This window comes from Stegodyphus dumicola, chromosome 4, assembly GCF_044657685.1.
Source record: "Stegodyphus dumicola isolate Sdum_Otavi_A_Nest chromosome 4, ASM4465768v1".
In the NCBI taxonomy this organism is placed as follows: Eukaryota; Metazoa; Arthropoda; class Arachnida; order Araneae; family Eresidae; genus Stegodyphus; species Stegodyphus dumicola.
This window is the reverse complement of record NC_140771.1, coordinates 76,436,041-76,456,352: the sequence shown is the minus strand read 5'-3', so window position 1 is coordinate 76,456,352 and position 20,312 is coordinate 76,436,041. Positions and strand designations below refer to the sequence as shown.

General features: G+C 31.7%; 1 protein-coding gene across 8 annotated transcripts in view; it reads right to left on the bottom strand.

The window, feature by feature from the left end:
• Positions 1–14,107, bottom strand: part of LOC118197730 (uncharacterized) — a 67,335-nt gene extending 53,228 nt beyond the window's left edge. For all 8 annotated transcript variants that reach the window (XM_035369263.2, XM_035369265.2, XM_035369264.2 and 5 more), the window contains exons 1-3: positions 13,997–14,107; positions 9,073–9,232; positions 579–691 (exon numbers count right to left, since the gene is read on the bottom strand). In XM_035369263.2, coding sequence (XP_035225154.1) covers positions 579–691; positions 9,073–9,232; positions 13,997–14,000 — 277 coding nt within the window. In that variant the 5' untranslated portion in view covers positions 14,001–14,107. The remainder of the gene's footprint in view (positions 1–578; positions 692–9,072; positions 9,233–13,996) is intronic.
• Positions 14,108–20,312: the final 6,205 nt, after the last annotated feature.

Here is a 20,312-nt window from a genome sequence, read left to right as displayed (position 1 = left end):
GAGAGTAGAAAAAAGTGTTAAAATCAATTCAATATACTATCAAGAGAAAGTTTACGTCCAGTATTTACAGAAGAAATTCCGTTTCTTTATCCCAATAACTTTCAAAGAGTGAAACTCTATCAAGATAAAGTTAACTTCCAACAGGTCATACTTCGAAAAGCACCTCTGTATTGCTTGAGAAGATGAAGACTGACACAAGTATTACTCATATACCGTTTCAAAACATTCTTTACGAAGTTGCCTGACGTTTCTCATTTGGACTTTGATCTCTTGAAAAGAGCTCTTTCTAACGAAAACCCACCCACCACAATTGATTGACCCTGAAAAATAGTGAAAAGGAATGGGAATCATTATCCCTGGGAATTTGGTGAAAAGCTCTTCTATCCTGGAAATCAGTTTGCAGACTTTTACTCTAGAAATATGGCTATTAGATAGAACATTTAAACAATTTTTTTTCTGCATTTTAAACGTTAATTAAATGACTCCGAAATCGTTCTAAAAATGTGTAACTCTGTATTTTCTTATCATTCAATAGAGATAGCTTTTTAACCTGAGATTACGAAATTACTATAGCTTACTTATGTTAAAAGAAGTGTCGGATTCATTTTTCTGTAGTACGCAAAACAAATTTTGGCAAAAATCTGATGGGTCTCTTTCTGCTACACATCCAGAACCATTTTCCTTCCAAATCCTAGGGGCAAAATGGGTATTTATTCGTACTATTAAAACAAGACACAGTCATAAAATATGCTGAGTTGTAACTTATTTTCTTTTATAAATAAAAATTAGTATGGAAAATAAGAAATATTTATACTATTCCCACATGCAGAATGTATAATATTAGAAACACTTTTTAGTATTAAATACTTAAATACTGTGTTGTGTAATGATACAATACTTGTATAAAAAAGATTACTTACGTATATCATTAACCAGTGATCTCAAACTCAAACAGCATGCAATCCAAAATCACAGTTTTCAAACAGCGCACGAGCAAGATTTATTTATTTATTTATTTATTTATTTTTGGCTTTGAAAAATGATATATTTTTTAATCAACAGAATAAAAAATATTTTAACTAAATTTAAAATTTGGCCTACTAAATGTTTATCAAAATATCATCATCCGTGACGAGACAGCCCCCGGTGGGTGAAGGCCTTCTGAACTAGACGTTTCCAGTCACCTCTACTAACAGTCAAACTACTCCAATTCTTAGTTTTAAGAACTAAACAATCTTCCTCTATAGCAATCTAAGACCAGCAGGACAAGTTTTTCCCTTCTTTTAATTTAAAATCCAATAATATAAACGTCTTTATATGAAAATCATAAAATTAACTTCAGTATTCTTTTGTATTTCAATTTAAAATTTAAAAAAAATTAAATAGAAACATCTACTTTTTTTTTTTTTTTGGTAGTTTGTATAATAATATTACAGTATTTTAATTATTTTCACAAAAAACTTGCGAAGCTGATTTTGTTCACTTTACTTAGAAAGGAAACTCTTCCTTGCCCCATTTGGCGGGGCTTATATGCCTATACAGGCTTCACTTTCATTGTAAAGTGATAGCAGAGTCACCATTTCTACGCATTCAAAACAAAAAATAAATAATAATAATAGCACAAAAGGGGGGAGTCAAATTTACTTTTTTTTCTTCTGAAATCAAAAGTATGGTACCCGCAAGACTTGTTGGTTACACATTTTAACTCAAACATGACAGCTAAATATTAAATATTCAGATTGACAATTATTTCAATTAATACTAATGTGTTTAATTAATCATTAAATAATTTACTTAGTTTGGGGAAAAAATTTCTAAGTGGGATAAAACTTGAGAATTATAATGACAATAGTCTTTTTCTTTCATTATTAAATTTTCTTTCGATATATAAATAAAAATACGTATTGTTGCGTGCGTACGGGTGCGTTATGAAATGAATGCACAAGTCCGATGAAAAATGAACAAAAATTTATTATTATCACAACAAAAATGCTTAAATTTTCTCAAATTATCATGCAGTATTACAATATCTCACAGTAGTTATCTTTTAACTACTCAAATGTCCAATAGAACGTAATTCAAAACAGCTAAAGAACGTTAATCCGCGAATTCGCTACAATCAACAACAGCAGTTTTCTAAACAACAACAAAGTAAGCAACTACTACAAACTGAGATGTTTTCCTCCTTTTATAAGATTTTAAAATCACGCGCTAGAATTTTCCAGTACTTTCTCGAAATCAAAAAGAGATATTTATTTATTTAATGCACGCGCTCTTGTATTTTCAATTTTCCGGCTTAGCTTTCTTTTAATATTCGTCACGCGCTGCACTGCGCGAGAAATAAAACCATTTAATTTGTAATTGAACTAACATTAGCTTTTTAAATACCAAATTCGTAACAGTATGTTTGTATGTAAATTATTACAAACTTCTTTATGTCTTACTAGAGCTTCATACTTGATGATATTTTGCTTCTGATAAAGATTGTTGAATCGGAGAAAAATTACTAGAACCTATCTTCTTCACAGGTTATAGATGCTTATCCATCAATCAGGTTCTTTTCTTATTAATTTTTAAGTGTAAAAAAGAACTGTTCACATATAAATGTATTCCAGAACAAAGTGATTCTTCTTAGTGCAAAATTTCGTAACTAAGAGCAAATTTTTTTAACAATTATCAATAACAGTGAATAAAATCTGTCTCTACAGATCTTAGAAATAAGATTTATACCACAGTGTAAATTAATTAGCTTCATTGGGGAGTTTCTGGTACTTTATTAATATTCAGTTTTAATGATAATGAAACTAACGTAAACTCGGACGTTACTAAAATCTTGAAATCTCTGCCCCACCGTATTTGCAACAAATGCATAATTGAAATATACTGGCCGGGCTGCATAAAATTGCTTCGAAGACAGCACACCACGGCCTTTCAGACCACCGTTATAAATCATTCAACTGCCCCTTACGAAAGGTTTCATAGAGGCTGACAGATTTCTATAGAAACTCATATAGAAATTTATAGATGAACCTCTATAGAAAGCTATCTAGATGAAATTTTACAGAAAATTATAAATATTACATAGAAAAGAATTCTATAGAAATATTGCATTACAAAAATTATACAGAAATCTTATAAAGAATGGTATTGTATAAAAATCTTCAAAATTCTCAAGCTGTAATCAAGGTAAAATTGCAGTTTCTAATGTATTTTCTCATGCGAAAATAGGTTATAGAATTCTATAAGAAGGATTCAGTATTAAACTTCCTTAGAGTCCCTAAAATTACAGCTATATTTTATATCAATCATGTCAGAGATGTTCTATACAATCCTAAAAATTTTAGGTATAGCTTTTATAGAATTTACGCATAGAGATTCTGTGGAGATATTCTACAGAGATTTATGCAGATAAACTATAAAACCTATTTATAGAATTTCTAAACATCTTGCTTAAAGAATCTTATATAATGTATATAGAAGCAACTTTTCTACTGTTTTCAGGAATACGAAAATGTATTATAGAATTCTATAAAATGTGTGCAGTGTTAAACTTGTTTAGAGTTTTCCAGTTTTGTATAAATTAAGTCAGAGATCTTCCGCAGAATTCTAAAAATTTTAGGTATAACTTCTGTGGAATTATATATAGAGTTCTGTATAGATATGTGCAGGTATTTTATAAAGATTTTTGTATACATTCTATAAAAACTTGTACAGAATTTCTAAGTTTCCCACCTAAAACAATCTTCAATAATGTCTACAGAAGTAACATTATAGAATATTCTACCTTACGAAAATGTTTTATAGAATTATATAAAAAGTATTATCTTCTCCAGAGTTCTTTAAAAGAATGCCGAATTTTGAATAAATTAGGTCAGAGATCTTCTTCAGAATTCTAAAAATTTCAGGGATAGCTTCTATGGAATTATGTATAGAGATTCTGTAGATATTCCACAGAGATTTGCTTAGACGTCCTATAAAAAATTATACAGAATTTCTAAAGTAAAGAATCTTGTAATGTGTATAAAATCAACTAACAGAATTTTGTTAAACATATAACATCCAGAAAATTCACGTTCTAAGTTCTAAATAAGGTTTGCTTTAATTTTTACACAAGATCTTATATAAGCTTGTGATATATAAAAGCATAATAAAATCCAAAATTTTCTTTTGGGATTTAAAAAATGAATAAAATTTTCATTTCTGAATGCGACTTTTTAATCTGAATTTCGAAATGACATATGTTACGAAAGGATAAAGAATAAAAACTTCCAGAAAAAAAAATTGATTTTTTCCTAATAAAATTTTCTAATATTGTTTTGTATTTAAAAAATATTAGAAAAAAGTTAATTACATATTATATGATAGTTAAGTTTAATTAAAATTTAAAAAACTTTTTTTTTATCAGGGATAGATAAACAATAATTAAAAGCACTCTTTTTAGGAACTGAAATTTTATAATTATCAGTATAAATTTAATCATTTACCTAAATTTATTTTACGCATTTACAAGATTTGATTTTTATATTGTAGAGACACTAGGTTATTTCGAAGCAGGAGAGATGAAAAAAAATGTGCAATGCCCTCGTCGGAACTCGAACCTCTCGATTCGCGCCGAGTATGCTGACCATTACACCACGAAGGCATGCTAAGAAGGCGGGAGAAATACCTTATAACAGCGGTTCTCAACCTTTTGAATAACGCGTACCATCTAAACAAAAATTGAAAACCTTTAATACCACCACTACAAAGTACTACTATCACCACCACTCTTGAATAAAGCTCAGATCGCAAAAATTTATTAGTGTTAAAGAAAATCTCAATCAGGAAGTTGGGGTTTTACTTTTTGAATTTAATAATTAAAAATACTTTGATTCTTTGCGTACTACCACCTATTTTTCTCTTGCGTACCACCAGTGGTACGCGTACCATCGGTTGAGAACCCTTACCTTATAATATTACATATATTACATTATGCAATGCTGTATAAAAAATTACACCAAGTTTTACATAAATGTAGGAGCTAAAAAAACGTTGAAATGGAAAGAAAACGCAAAACTTTTCATTCAAAAATTATTCAAAATTTACGAATAGAAAGTATTCATCTTTGTTTTTTATATTTCTTATATTTTTATATCCCCTCAGAAACTGAAAACTTGTTTTGATTATAATTCTAAAATATTAGGATTGTTGTAGAATATGAGTCTTAGGAATCTTGTAGAATATTAGTCTTTTGAGTCTTAGGATTTAAGGTTTCTATAAGATTTTTTACAGAAAATTAAAAAAACGAAACTTGTTTCGAATTGTTAAGAATTTTTAAAAAATGTGTATAAATTTTAACTTATGGAATCTTTTTTTAAATTCAATCTTCAATTGACTTGATCTGATATTTTCAGCAGAATTCTACTAGTTGATTCCGAAAAAGATTGTATGACATTACATAAGATTCAATATTTGGAACCATTTGAAATTCTGTGGAATGTCTGCACAAATCTCTCGGTAATATCTGCATATGTCTCTACAGAATCTTTAACATGGTTCTATAGAAGCTGTGTCTAAATGTTTGCAAAAGTTTGTAGGTCTGTGACTTAGTTTATCGAAAACAGAATCATAATTCTAAAGGATTCTAAAGAAGTTTAACACTAGATTTTTTATATAATTATATAAGACGTTTTCCTAAGGATTATCTATTTTAAATTACATCAACAGATGTGTTAAAATAAAAGCATAAAAGACTTTTTATTAATTTCAATAGAGCCGCAAATGTTGATGCAATTTATTAGTTGCACAAATTGCAAGTTGTATCAACTAAAAATATTATAAATTGTATCAGTTAAAAATGATATAAGTTATATCATTCAGACATACTGTTAAACATAAAATCGAAATGTAAATTATAAAAAGTATAACCACAACTTTTAATCATTCATTTGGAAGCAACTATATTTGTAATTTGAAAAATAAATCAAGAAACTCGTGCCATGCTAATGACAACACTGCGAAACACTGGCTCACTGACAGGCCATGTGGAAATTAAAGTTCTCGTGTCTTTACTAAAAGCATCGTTTCAAAACCACGATTATACATAGTATAGTAGCAATATGATAAATAATATGGAAGTAATGTAATACAAGATAACGGTGCCGTAAATGGAAAAGATTCCGCTTTATGCGTTTCTAATTTCGAAATAAAATACAAATATAAAGAAATGAGCATATCACTTTTAAATCACTCAGTGGCTAGTAATGCACTGCTTTTATTTGAAAGATGAGTTACAGATTTTACGTATGGCAACACATCCAAGTGCTGACAATATGAAAATCTCCCTAGATAATAAATGAAAAATCGTATGCCTTCAACACATGCCAGGTCTCATGGATAATAAATGTTACAATAGCCTAAAGTAAGTGACCAAAAAAATAGAAATACAAAACTGTCGTCGTTTCTAACTTCAAAAGTTTTTGTTGCATACTTTTAATATATAAATCATTCGGGTGTAGGATAAAAACTGGAAATTGATATCCCCTTTTTCTTTATTTCATGCGTACTGTGAGTTCATCAATGATCGAATAAATAAGACCACTAGATGTAACTTGTCTTTGCACTTAACTAACGGTAACGTAAAACTCTCTCGCCGGCAAAAGCCGTATATATACGGCCTAGAATATTTTTGTGATATCTATAAGATACGTGCATCTTAAATTATGTCCAAAACCTTAAGCCAATATATTAAAAGTGCATAAATCCAGATATAAAATAGCAGTGACCTTTTGATATTAAAATCAACAGAGTAATTATTGCTCATGATAGTTCTGGGAAACTTATGCTTTTATGAACAATGGAAAAATACTGCTAAAATACTTCAGAAAAGTATTACGGCAAAATATTAGAAAGCAATATTTCGCTGAAGAAAAGTATTTATTTCTCGGGAATTGGCTCTTAATCTTGTTTCTCATAAAGCAGTAATGAAAATGAGAGGCCACTAAACCATTCAGTTGTCAAGAAGCGAAGCTAGAAGGAACTGGAAAAAAGTATTTGAAATGGATGACAGGCGACTGAAATCTGCATATGGGCGAAACGTTAATAAAATGAGATGTAACGGTGACTAAGTAGCCATCCTGAAAGTTCAGGCGTTTCTGCCAACATTATGTCAGTCTGTGAATCCCATGCTTAAAAAATTGCGACTTCAAGGATTTCTCCACAGGTGATAGGCATAGCTGAGATTTATAAAACTCCGACTAGAATGAACTTTGGCCAATTGGCGCAAAAGATCTGTTAAGGACAAGCCTGTTAAATATCGGGCTGAGGAAGATTTTCGCAACCATAGTCTTGCAAAGTTAGTTTAAATTTCTCTTTCAAACACACGGGAACAAGAGTTGTCATGTATCGCAAGAGTACCATGTCTGTTCACGAATCCTGGCTTCAGGAGAAATCCTTTAGGAGAAATTGTTGCTTCATTTCGTGCAATTAGGCCCAATAACTAGGCGAATTCAATTTAGCTTTTATTTAGTCTGAAGCATATATGGTAAATGATACCAGTTACATACCACCACACAAATAACAAGTGAATACTGAGGCTAAAGAGATGATTTCAGCATCATCGTCGGCATCCCTTCATTCAGAAAATCTGCGACTACGAGTATTATCGTACCAAAGCCACTTTTCTTCGTTGGTAATAACTCGATTCAAAATTCCCTCTCTATTATTCTTAACTCCACCAGTGGTCGAGTGATTAAAACGGATGGATACTCGTAATTTCACCTACTCTGGGTTCAAACCCAGCCGAATGGTTGGTTGCACGGTTGATTTTGGCGGTTTCTCTTATGTGTAGCTTGAATATCAGCCAGTTTCTCTCATAAAATTCCCCACGAAGCTATCCTTCCTCTTAGGTAGATAGCTTTCATGGCTTTGCATGTCCAAATAACCTAACCTAGCTTAATCTTATTATTCTCAGTATTAGGGAGATTCTCACCCTTCTTCGAGGTGTTTTGTCCTTGAAAATGAGATCATGAGACACCAGTGTCTATGTCTTGACTGTCACAACCAAATACCGAAGCAGTGTGAAATAGTAGGCATTTAGAATCTCGGCTATTATACGGGTACTTCTTTCGTAGTCAGCTTCTACGTTCTATCTGAAATAATAGGAGTCGATGTCTGTGTAGTAACATCACCCATCTACCGATTCGAGAAACCACAGATGAATACTGAGTTCACTAACGACATATGATCCAAATAGTCCTTTAATATTTTCTGCTGAGAACATCCAGAATGACATAATTTGAGCTCATAAGGAAAAGACATTTACAGATGAGCAGATTTCTAATTTCACTTTGATTGCTGTTTGCAACACAACCCGCCCTACCAGTACAATGGTTAGTGTCACTGACTGCCGGACCGATAGGCCCAAGTTCGAATCCCGGAAAAGGCATGGATGTTTGTAAGCGCATAGTGTCTGTGTAACAAGAGGCACTCAAAATGGGTGATACGGGAAGTGGGATGCAGTTTTGGATCACTCCCCAGAGTGACTTTACTCAAAATTGGGGCGAAACTGCCCAATTAGTGTGGCAAGACTGTATCTCTAGGATCAGTGGTGAAATTGTGGTGTCCCGTCAACTTTTATCTGTACATGTTTGTAACACAACAATATAATTAACCAGCCAAATAAATAATTGCATACGAGTCCTTTACCTACCAAGCAGTTTTACCTGTATTTATTTACAACGCAACACTGTAATTTTCAGCCAAATAAAAAGAAAGCTGCATATGAGCCCAGTATCTACCAAGCGCGTAATATCATCCATGTAACGTCAATTAGTTATTTTCTATATCTTTTCAATAGTTGTTTCAGGTTTTATTTGAAACAAGCCATTTCAAATGCACCAACATCCAAAGCAATATCAATATTCATCTTTAGATTAGGCGCTGATGATATGACAGCCTTCCGAATTAATACACAGTATTAAATTCGAAGAGCCAGGGTAGTGATTTAACAAAAACACTGAATAACAAAAGAATAAGAAGAACAAGCTTCAACTTGTTCATGCTTGATCTTTGGAAGAACTAAAAGATACTTACTGATCAATCTGTATTGGGATAACTTTCGGAACTTTGGGTGGTCCACAGATGCAGTTGATTGTCAAAGGCTCACATTCCTTCGAATTCTGCTTCAAGAAACGAATATCGGCTGACGCAATCAAAAACATCGGCCACCAAAAAAGCAGAAAGCTATAGCCCACTGAAATGAAAGTAAAACAGGAAAAAAAATCCATTTGTTATTAGGAGCGGGTAGCATAAAACGCTAGAAACGATTGCTGTTAATAAAAATTATGCTGCAAATGATCATAAATTTGTTATTTAGATTAATTATAAATTAAATGTATTTAAAATTATATTAATCAGACAAATTATTGAAATAAAATCAAAGTCAAGGTAATCACCAAAGGCTCTGGTTATCAGATAACCTACGGGTTGCAGGGGGTTACTTAAAATACTAACAAAACGAAACTCATCTTTAGAGATGTGAGATCCTTGGATTCGTTCATCAAAACGAGACGGAGCTGAAAAACGTCGTTTTGTCACCTTTAAAGTGTCCAAGGCCTAAGCCAATAACAGGTGCAAACCTAACATCGTAGCCGCAATAAAAGTCGTTCGTTGGTTGAGGTTTAGGATTAGAAGGATTAGAAACAATAACAACTGAGTAAAAAAGAAAAATCGGTTAAAGGCATTTTTAATCAAATGACAATATTTTTAAAATTGGACAGGTAGGGTATAATCAGGTAGGGTATAATTCGAGATATATTTGTTTCGTACCGAGGGCAATACTTAGTCAAACTAAATGGAACAACGCCTAGTTTATTTTTTTTACTTAGTTATGGCAAAGCACTCGCGAGCAATTTGATTTAGGAAAGATACGCCTTCGTAGAGGACTTTCCACTAATAACTAGCTCGTATATACGTTATACTCTGGAAAAATCACAAAAATGCCCATGCAACTAGCCCATTCACCGGCATTCGAGCTGGAGCAGAAGTACCAGTGTTTAGCGACTTTACCGAGCGGCCGCTGGTGAGCCTATTAAATTATGGAATGGAATGGCAATATTATTAAAATTAATTGTAGAAAGTTTTGGAAATACTACGCCAACGTCGTTTTTAGCATTCAAATTAAAGACATAGGTGATTGACTAGGTCGATTTTCACTAATGATTGATTGTAACCGATATATTGCAGTAACCGAGATGGAGCAATAACGGAAAAGTTTGTAGGGTTTATATTTATTTTAACTAACATTTATTTTAAGCTATCTTTCCTGTCAAGCCTTTACTTTCCCCTAGAATGGCCAATGCCAGAGTATGTAAATTGTAGTAGAACGCGCAGTCTATTCAAATTTTAGCAGAAGTAAGTTGAGTTTAAATAGAAGGGTGTTGGTGTTGGTGTGTTGAGTTATGGCAAAGCACACGAGGGCTATCTGCCTAAGGCAAGGGATGCCTTCGTGGAGGACTTTCTAAGGGAAACTGGCTCGTATACACGTTACACATGAGGCAAACCACGAAAACACCCAGCAGCCAGCCCGTTCGCGGGATTCGAACCTCGGACCGAACTACCAGTGTTCAGCGACTTTACCGCTCGGCCGCTGGTGAGCCTTAAATAGAAGGGAAACGAGATTGTATGTGTGCTTCTTGAATCGCGAGCATGAAGGTTGCTAGGTAGAAATTTAAGAACCGCGCGTTTCGGCCTGTGTGCCTATTTCGGCAGTTCGTTGAATCTTCAACTGCTTAATCAGTAAGCTTGCTGAATCTCAGCTGTATCTTAGAACGCGGTTAAGTTAGTTACGATTTTAGAGCCTCGTAGGTAGTGATCTCGTTATTTATTCATCCTGTCATTTATTTTTAGTTTCACATTTCTGTTTTTTTAAACCGCCGGGTCGGCGTAGTTTGTGAGCGTCAAGTGAACGCAGCTGTTATTTCTAAAGTGGAATAAAAAGGGATTTAAACCCTTCTTACGAGTTTGTGTAATTTACAGTTCATAGCAGTCACTACTACTGTTGCTGACAAGTTGGGGCCTCGCAACACTATAAGTTTAAATAGATATTAAACTAAAATTAAATGGAAAGATTCCGGTGCTTGTCAAGATTTAAATTTTGATCGATACCCACTACAGTGTTGTGTAACATTTGAATAATTTCATAAATTATTAAAAAATTGTGTGAAAAACATTTATGACCAATGCCATTTGTCACTCTAGTCTCTGTGTTGATAGTCACTGATGCGGAGCAGTACACTATTTGATGCAATAATTAAGCTCGCAGATAATAAATGTGTAGTAGCGTAACCTAAAATAAAGAAGCATTCGGAATCTTGGAAAGATTTTGTTGAAAACCTTTCTGCTTGAAAAAATAAAATTTAATTTGGTTTTGGTTCAGCGTTACTTGGTCTGGTCTAATTTGGTCTTGGCTAAGCGTTACTCAAGCAGATATAGATGTACAATATTAGAAAAATTTACTATAAAAGCTCGATTAGTGTACAGTAAATTTATAGTGTTTCAACCTGCGTACTTCTTCACTAGATTGTCAAACAAATCGCTATGTCTATGAAATCTGTAAGTATTGCTGGCAGCTGTATCGTTCGCAGGATTCGGGTTCGAATCCCGGAGAAGGCATGGATATTTGTAAGTGTATATTGCGGGTACGACATGGAGGCGAGCCAAAAGTCCTCGGGTACAAGTAGTTTAGTGGTAGGGGGTAGGGGTGGTAGAACCCTCGGATCCTTCCCTGAGGTGTTGGGTATTTTCCCATGAAAATTGGGGTGAAGCTGATCAAAGTCGTACAGTCAACCATATGGTGTTCAAGTCATGACAACGGCAGATGCAATCTTGCGCTCCTTGCCATAATAAAACTCGTGAATTTATTCCTATTAGATCAGACAAGCGAGATTAGCCACAACAAATAAACTTTCTTATTAGATTTTAAACTTAACATTAGGCACAACGAGTGCGTACAACTAAACTCCGCCACTTGCGTGTATTAAAGTATACGAATTTAAATGGATTCATAACATGATACTACAACATATGGTCTAACCAAGAGTGGCCTAAACTTAAATGGTGCAATTTAACATACAGGTTAGCAAAAAGGCTAATGCCAGAATATTAACTTAGTAGAACTGGGTAGCAAGAAGTAAAGCTGAAAGCGTCGCTACCAAAATTTCCCTCTCTCTAAAACATTCAAAATCCTAGTCATAATTGTTTTCATTCATTTGCATCCGGGTGAGGGCTAACGAAAGGAAAAGTAATAGTACAGATCAAAATCGGAAAAATAGGTTAATTATCACAAAATACAGTTTATAAACTGAACATAAAGTATTATTAACTGAATAATGTAATTTCATGTAATAAGGCAGTGTGTATTGGCAAATATTTATTTATCTGGTTTACCAGACTTATATTTACACAAAAGTATTATAGTCTTTTGCTGCGGTTAGAATTTTGTCATCGATTTTTAACATATTTCCTAAAAAGTTAAGGAGTTTAAATTTTGTACACGATGCAATGATCGATGGCAATGCAGTGTGTTGAAAAGAATTTTTCAAACTCGATTTAAATTTTTTTATCTAATATTTAAATGATATTTCATAAATATCTCCGTTTAACGATCAAACTAAACCAATCAGAAATTTACTATTTGCGTCATTGAATACAACGATAACAAATCTTTTCAATGAAACTTGTATGAAAATTTTAGTTAGATTTTTTCTTTTGGGGGGGGCGAATTTTTGAAAATCTCCGGATTTTTTAGACTATTTGACGCTTATGATTTTAAAATTTCAATATCGGAAATTATATCGGATATAAAGTTTTGAAATTTTCAATAATTATAAACTAAACTCTTCATTCTCTTTAAAACATGAATCATAAAAGAAATATTAATTGAGCGATTTTCTGGTACATTTTTTTAAAAAAATGTGGGGCATATGGAGAAAAAAAGTGTTTCTCGCAAAAAAATTGCTTCTGAGTTTGTCATCTTGGCTCACTTAATGACGATTTCCCAATATTCTTTTTTTTTTTTTTTAATAAATTTTTTCTTATTGATAACGCTAAAACTAGTATTTATTGATAACAATTGAAACTAAAAACAGAATATAAAATGCAATTAAAAATTGTTTTATACAATGAGCATTTATATTAAATGAATATGGTAACTAATGCATTAAAAGGGGAAAAATTATTTATTACGTAGTTTAAAGGGAATAATGGATTAAATGCTGTTGAGAGAAATTATTTACAACTTTACATCACGAATAATAAATGTGTGAATCACTAACAGTAAATTTTTAAAAAATTAATGCCTTAAGCATTTAGCAATGCAATTAAATAAATAGATTTCGTTATTTAGTTGCTCTACGCTTTTATTATTCGCGATATAAAATTTTAGATGAATTTTCTAAATAGAAGGATTATTATTCCCATTAAACTGCATAACGAATTATTTTACTCGTTTTTCTACGTGAATTATCATATCTATTTTAAATAAAAGCTTTCCATACGAAATCAGTTTTCTAAATTCTATTTGATTTGGACTCATAGATAGAATTAAATATAAATTTAGATTTTCGGTAAATTCTCATTATGCATGATTCAAAATTTACTTTCGCAGATAATATTAAAATTTCATATTCATCTTTAATAAGAAGAAATATTCTTGAACACATCTTATTCTATAAGAGGAATCTGAATGAAGTGATAGAAATTTAGACTAAAGCAAATACATTAATATAAAATTCTATTTTATGACTTCATATAAAATTATGAATACTTAATTTGATAATAACTATTAGTAATAACTCTATAGTAATATCTATTGGATAGAGATAATATTTATTATTTCATCGGCTTCATATAAAATTATGAACACAAAAATTCAAGTTTAAGGCAGAAGAGTTTTCAAAAATTACTTATTATGCAAAACAAAAAATTCACTTTTACAGAAAATACTAAAATTCCTTACGCATCTTCAAGAACAAATAGCACCTGTATGTTGTTTTCCCAAAAGTTAATAAACAAACTCCAATGGAGCTATGCAGACAATAGTGTCAAAGCGGATGCTGCACGTAGATTGGAAGCTTGATCTGTTTCTACACCTTTTATATGAGCTCTGAATGACGACACGACGTTACGTCACTTAACTGTCTTTTCTATTACTAGCCTAACTGAAAAGGTATGTATAAAAGAGGATTAAGATCGGGAAATTAATGTTCATATAAAAAGTTATCCTGTTTAAATAAGATAATAGTCATCAGACGTATGATTTTTTGCATCCTGAAATTATTTGTCAACAGTTATAGAAAATACTGATTTTTTTATTTTATATGATTCAGTTTCTTCAATTAAATTTTAATAAATTCGAATTTTTAAGTTTATTATCATCAAAAAATTCAACAAATCTTTTTTCTTGATGCAGTATATGAATTTTATTCTATTCGAATTTCATTCTATTCACTCCATTTCTTTTCATATTGTATAAAACTGAAAAAGGCTAAATAAAGTAACATGCGGACTTAAAAATATCTAGAAGACATATTTTATATATTAAACTAGTATTTTATTTACATATATTTATAGTTTACATATTTTAAAACTTCGAAAAAAGCCAGGATTAGAACTCAGGGGGCACCCTGCTTCGCACGATCACAATTATTCTACTACTTATGTACTGAAGTAGGCAAACGTTTTCGTTCTTTTTTTTTTTTTTTTTTTTTTTTTTTCTCTTAAGTGTGAAATTCGGATAATTCGATCTTCACGATGTAAGCTGAATGAAATTGCGATTTTAACTGTATGATCTGATAGGCGTCCCCTCAATTAACTATTGATCAAATTGAAACACATCTGAAATAAAGTACTAGCATGGTTACATCTTCCCTTTTTAACCTATTCTTCTGAAATATATATCCAAGGAAACTAACATTACCCTTCTGTATTTAATGGATAATCAAATTGATGAAACATCTGAATATTAGAAATTCTGAGCAAATAAAATGGTATGACACGATGGAAAAATTTTAATGTTTTAAGTAAAATTAGACGAAATGAAGGCAATCACGTTTGTCCACAGCTATTTCTAATCAATAATAATATTAAATGATGAGAAAAAATACCCTTTAAATAGAAATGATATTCCACCAGTTTGCTATAAATATAAACACATGGGGCCCACCAGCGGCCGAGCGGTAAAGTCGCTGAACACTGGTAGTTCGGTCCGAGGTTCGAATCCCGTGAACGGGCTGGCTGCATGGGCGTTTTCGTGGTTTTCCCCATGTGTAACGTGTATACGAGCCAGTTTCCCTTAGAAAGTCCTCCACGAAAGGCATCCCTTCCTTTAGGCAGATAGCCCTTGAGGCTTTGCCATAATCACACACACACACACATAAAAGCTTATTTTCCCAGCATTTAAACAAGAAAAATGCATAAGTTTGTTTACAAACTGTTCATAACATTTCCGGAAATTATTTTACTCATGCTGCACTCGTAATCTTATTACTTGGAGAACAACCTTCATTAGAAGAGAACTTGACAAAGTAAAATTTAAACAAGGCCAAAAAGAGGGGGGGGGACTTTAGCTTGTCGTAGCTATTTCAGAGAATTTAACTCTTCAGAGGAAAGAGAAAAATTCTTCAGATTTTTTTTTTTTTTTTTTTTTTTTCTCTTGAAGAAGAGAAATCAGTGTCTGACTGCCCTCAAAACAGATAGAGTTATTAAAAATCTGCGTTAAAACTAAGTTTGCTATTTTGCTTTATTTTAAATGATTGCCTAAAATTGAAACCAACTTGTTTGGCGACTTACTCGCTTTCTTGGCGCCATTTTTCTGTCACTTAGTAATTTTTACTAATTTATTTTGTACTTATTTGGCGATTTTAATTGAGTTTTAAAAAATTTACTCTATAGCATTTTGATCATATTAACCGAACTGTTGATCGCAATAAGAGATGTATTTCAGACTTTTTTTGTTTACAAATGGACGCGACTTCGGTTTGATAACAATATCCGAATAATAATAGCAATCGCGATCACATTAAGCGTCATCTACTGAAGCTCATGTTGAAAGGATTATCGTATTCCCCCTTGCCACCTCTTGTCATGTGTTTCTGCAATGTGAGGAACATACATACAGATTCTTTATTATATAGTTATGGAAGAGATAAACAAACTTATTGGTAACTTGCAACACCAGACTCTGTTACTTTACAACAGGAACATCAAGATTATTTTCCACAGCCCTATTAGAGCACTACTAGTATTAGATAAAAGGTTAATACAAAGATGCAAATAGAAGTGAATACACTGAGTAAAAGTAAAAATAATCAACGGAATAAAAGTTACTAATAAACTAGCACTGAGAGGGAAACTATGTACAGTACAGGAAGGGGAAAATTATGCGCATATTTTCAAAATTTTCGGAACCTACCACTCTATGACCCGCCTCCGTGAGCTCAGGTTTTTAATTCTTCGATATTAGTAAATTGTAATGTGATTGAAAATATGTTGTTATGTTCTAGTTAAGGTTTTTATGCCTTTAATTAATCTGCGTACAATAGTTGTAGAATTATCAAAATATTAAAAGTTTAGGTGGTGCTAAGCCTAACGAGGCTTAGCATCTGAAACTCTCAGCAGAATAATGAATTAAGTCAGTTTATGAAACAACCTCATTGTCTTTTTTGTCTAGCTCAGTTTACGCCTATCTTTTCGATTACTAGTGCGACCAAAAGTTAACTTTCAGTTTGGTGTGCTGAAAAATTTGTCTTCCTGCCTACTGGCCGACTTGCTTGTTTTTGCCTATAAACCTTAATTTCAATTACAATCTTTTTAACTGTATTTGGTGTTTTAGGTTCTTCTGTATTTTACAATTTTTAATGAAGATGTTTTGAGTTTTTATGTAGTTTTGTCTTGCCCCGAAGTGAAAACTGAATTAATTGAATGAGAAATATATCTCTAATGAAATTCGAGGAAATAAGTTTAAATGAAATTTAGCAAAGAATGTGTATAATTTAATAAACCGTTAATAAACCGTCATGTGGTGTCCACATCAGACGTTGTAAATATTTCAAACCAAATGAGTTATATTTTTAGTGAAGTTACTAATTGTGTAAATTGTCTTTTTTGTATGTAAGCAAATACTGCTTATTAGTTATGACAGTCTCATCCTGGTATAAGTTCTAAATGACTTTTTTTAAATTATTTTCTTGAATATAAAAATTATGCGTTAATGATAGGTATATTTAAAATGTATGATTTGTTATTGGAATACTTTAAAAAAATTGCTTTAGCGATAAGATTTATGCAAATTTTTAAAACTCTGCCCGAATTCATAGACAAAGAAAACGATATATAAATATAAAAAATTAATTATAAAACGCATGCATGTTTAAAAGTAAAAATAAATATATAAGAAAATACTCAACTATATTTTCAACGCAAAAACTAGAACTGATTTATTAACAATTTCAATTCCAGTTTGTCATTAACCTCAGCTTTTAAGTAAATTACTTCCTAATTGTTTTCATCAAAAGATGAAAACAATTAGGAAGTAATTTATTGCCTGAGCGCAGGCTTCTCTTTCGTTCTTTGAACTTCAGCAGTTGAAGCAGACGAATCTATATTTAATCCTTCGAAATTATCCCTGCAAATTTATGAATCTTAGTCTGGCTCTTCTTGCTTTAACCTCCAATAATCCCTATTTTAACTCAAGACTCAATATATTTGTTTTATTATTATTATTATTATTATTATTTAAAAAACTCAGCGATTTAAAAGAATAGGTGCATATGTTTGAGTGGAGGACTAAATGTATTCAAAATTTAGTTATGATTTTCCAAGTACATACATGCAGATTATTCATCATTTCATAAGAGAAATAATTGCAGAGCATAAAGTGTCAGCGAGACGTTTATAATAATTGAATATTATGGTAGCAAATTTTTTGTCAAACTTTTGCCTTACTACTATGAACTGCTCATTTGAAATACACGATTTGCTGAGCTGGTCAACACAACTGTTATCAAAGCCAGCTGCTTATCTATGGACCCTGATGAATGCACGGGATACTTATAAATTTATAATGTCTTTGTGGCATGAAGGCTTTTACAATCATTCGAGCCAATAGTCTCTTAAGTAAGTTGTTGGTAGAGTATATACTTTTAACTTTTTTGTTGGGGGTTAAGGAGTTAAGCGCAGAGGTCATCTTAATAAATAATATGTAGCTGCTTTACGCCTGTTTCAGTAATCGTAAATTCATTCTTGTAAATAAAAATAAAAAATTATCGCATATTTTGTAATTACTAACTTCCATTATTTCCTTTATATTATACAGTAAATACAAAGATTGAAAAAGTAAAGAATACAGTAAATTTTATACGGAAATGTCTACATTTATTTTGATCAAAATTTACTTGAAAAAACGATTAAGTTATGTTTATTTAACCTAATAAACACGATAACATCGTAGCTTAGTCACATTCAAAAAAAATATTTCAGTTTGCATTTTTGGTCAAACGATTTCAGTTTTAATTTTTTATGTCAACAGATTTTCACCAGATAAATGATAGTTCGCTTTCCCGTTTCCTGAAATCCCTGAACTATTCTTCCATACCCTTTTGACTTTGAATTCGCGCATGTAGCAATGACACATTTCTCGGAACTGAACATTTTTATTCTTAGCAATGAGAATTCTGAGAGATTTATCTAAACTCATGGCCCAAATAATATTGTAAAAGAGAGAGCCCCACAGTCAGCTCACCGATTTACTCAGAATGAGAGAGCATTTATACGTTTTCTTTCCTAAGAATTTAGTATTAACTGCAGCAATATGTTTTTAACAAATATTAAGATAAAAGAGAAGTGGGAAAGAAGTGCGAGGGAAGATATGATTAATATACGGATGTGTTTTTTTACACGTTAAACCTTCGTTGACCTTAGATGTACTGGCTTCATATCTTTACACTGAATTAATATTGCACTTATTATTTATAGTCGGATATATGAGTTCAGTGAGATACATTTAAATTTTTACCACCAGTGATGCTGTTCGTTTCGAAACGAACATTCTGTACGTATCACCTTTGCGTCCGAATAACTTATCAAATTTTTGCCTCCAAATATTATTGCGGGCTATTATTTTTACTTCCTTGTACGAAGTAAAAAGGAAGTATTGTAATCGCGAAGAGTTTCAGGCAGCATATTTCAACGAAAATATCCATTTTGACCGCTATCGAATGCAATTTAACGATGTTTTTGAGTGATATCTGTACGTACGGACAGAATAAAATACTCTTTTCCTCCAAAAAAATTATAAAATTGCTTTAAAATGAATTCTGAAGAGAATTTTTCGTGGCGTCTGTACGAACGTATGTACGTACGTGCGTGCGTACGTACGTATCTCGCATAACTCAAAAACGAGTAGTCTCAGAACGTTGAAATTTTGTATATAGGACTGCTATAACATGTAGATGTGCACCTCGTATTTTGGTTGCAATCGGCCGCGCCAAACGTATGTAAATATATTTATATATATATCCACTCTGTTACCCGGCTCAATGATCTTAGTTTCTTTACTCTTATATGTTTGTGAATTGTACATTTTTTGCTTTAAAAATGATTAAAATAATTTTTTGCTTTAAAAATGATGGAATTATGTTGTTCTTATCTTCCGGTTAAGGTTTTTATGCCTTTAGTAAATCTATATGCAATATTTTTAGAATTATCAACAATTTTAAAGTTGCTTAAGTGCCGCTAAGCCTAATAATTTTTTTGATGGCGGCCATTGCTTGTTTACATTTGAAACAGCAGGATAGTGGATTTGTGGCCAATCTAGAGAAACTTAGGTTCGCAACAACAAAGATAACGCCTTCATTTATTATTGCGAATTAAATCATGCTTAATCCTTTCTGGAATTTTTTCGAGGAAATAAGCGTTTAAGATTTACTTCGTAATTTTTAATACAGATATTTTGAGTTTTTATGTATTTTTGCCTTGTCGCGAAGTGAAAACTGAATTAATTGAATGAGAAATACTCAATGGTCTGTAAAAAACTGTTTCTTTCTTTCTTTCTTTCTTTCTTTTTTTTTTTTTTTTTTTAATTTGTTTGCTTAATTTCTTTTATACATCGTTCTAGCTTTATTATAGTATTTGAATAGAATATGTGGCAACGATTAGATAATTATTTAAATGATATAAATTTTGTGCATTCTGAGTTATAATATGAAAGAAATATAATACTGTTAAGTGAATCTAGCACCAAAGTGTCTCTATGATAAACAAATACTAGAGTGAAT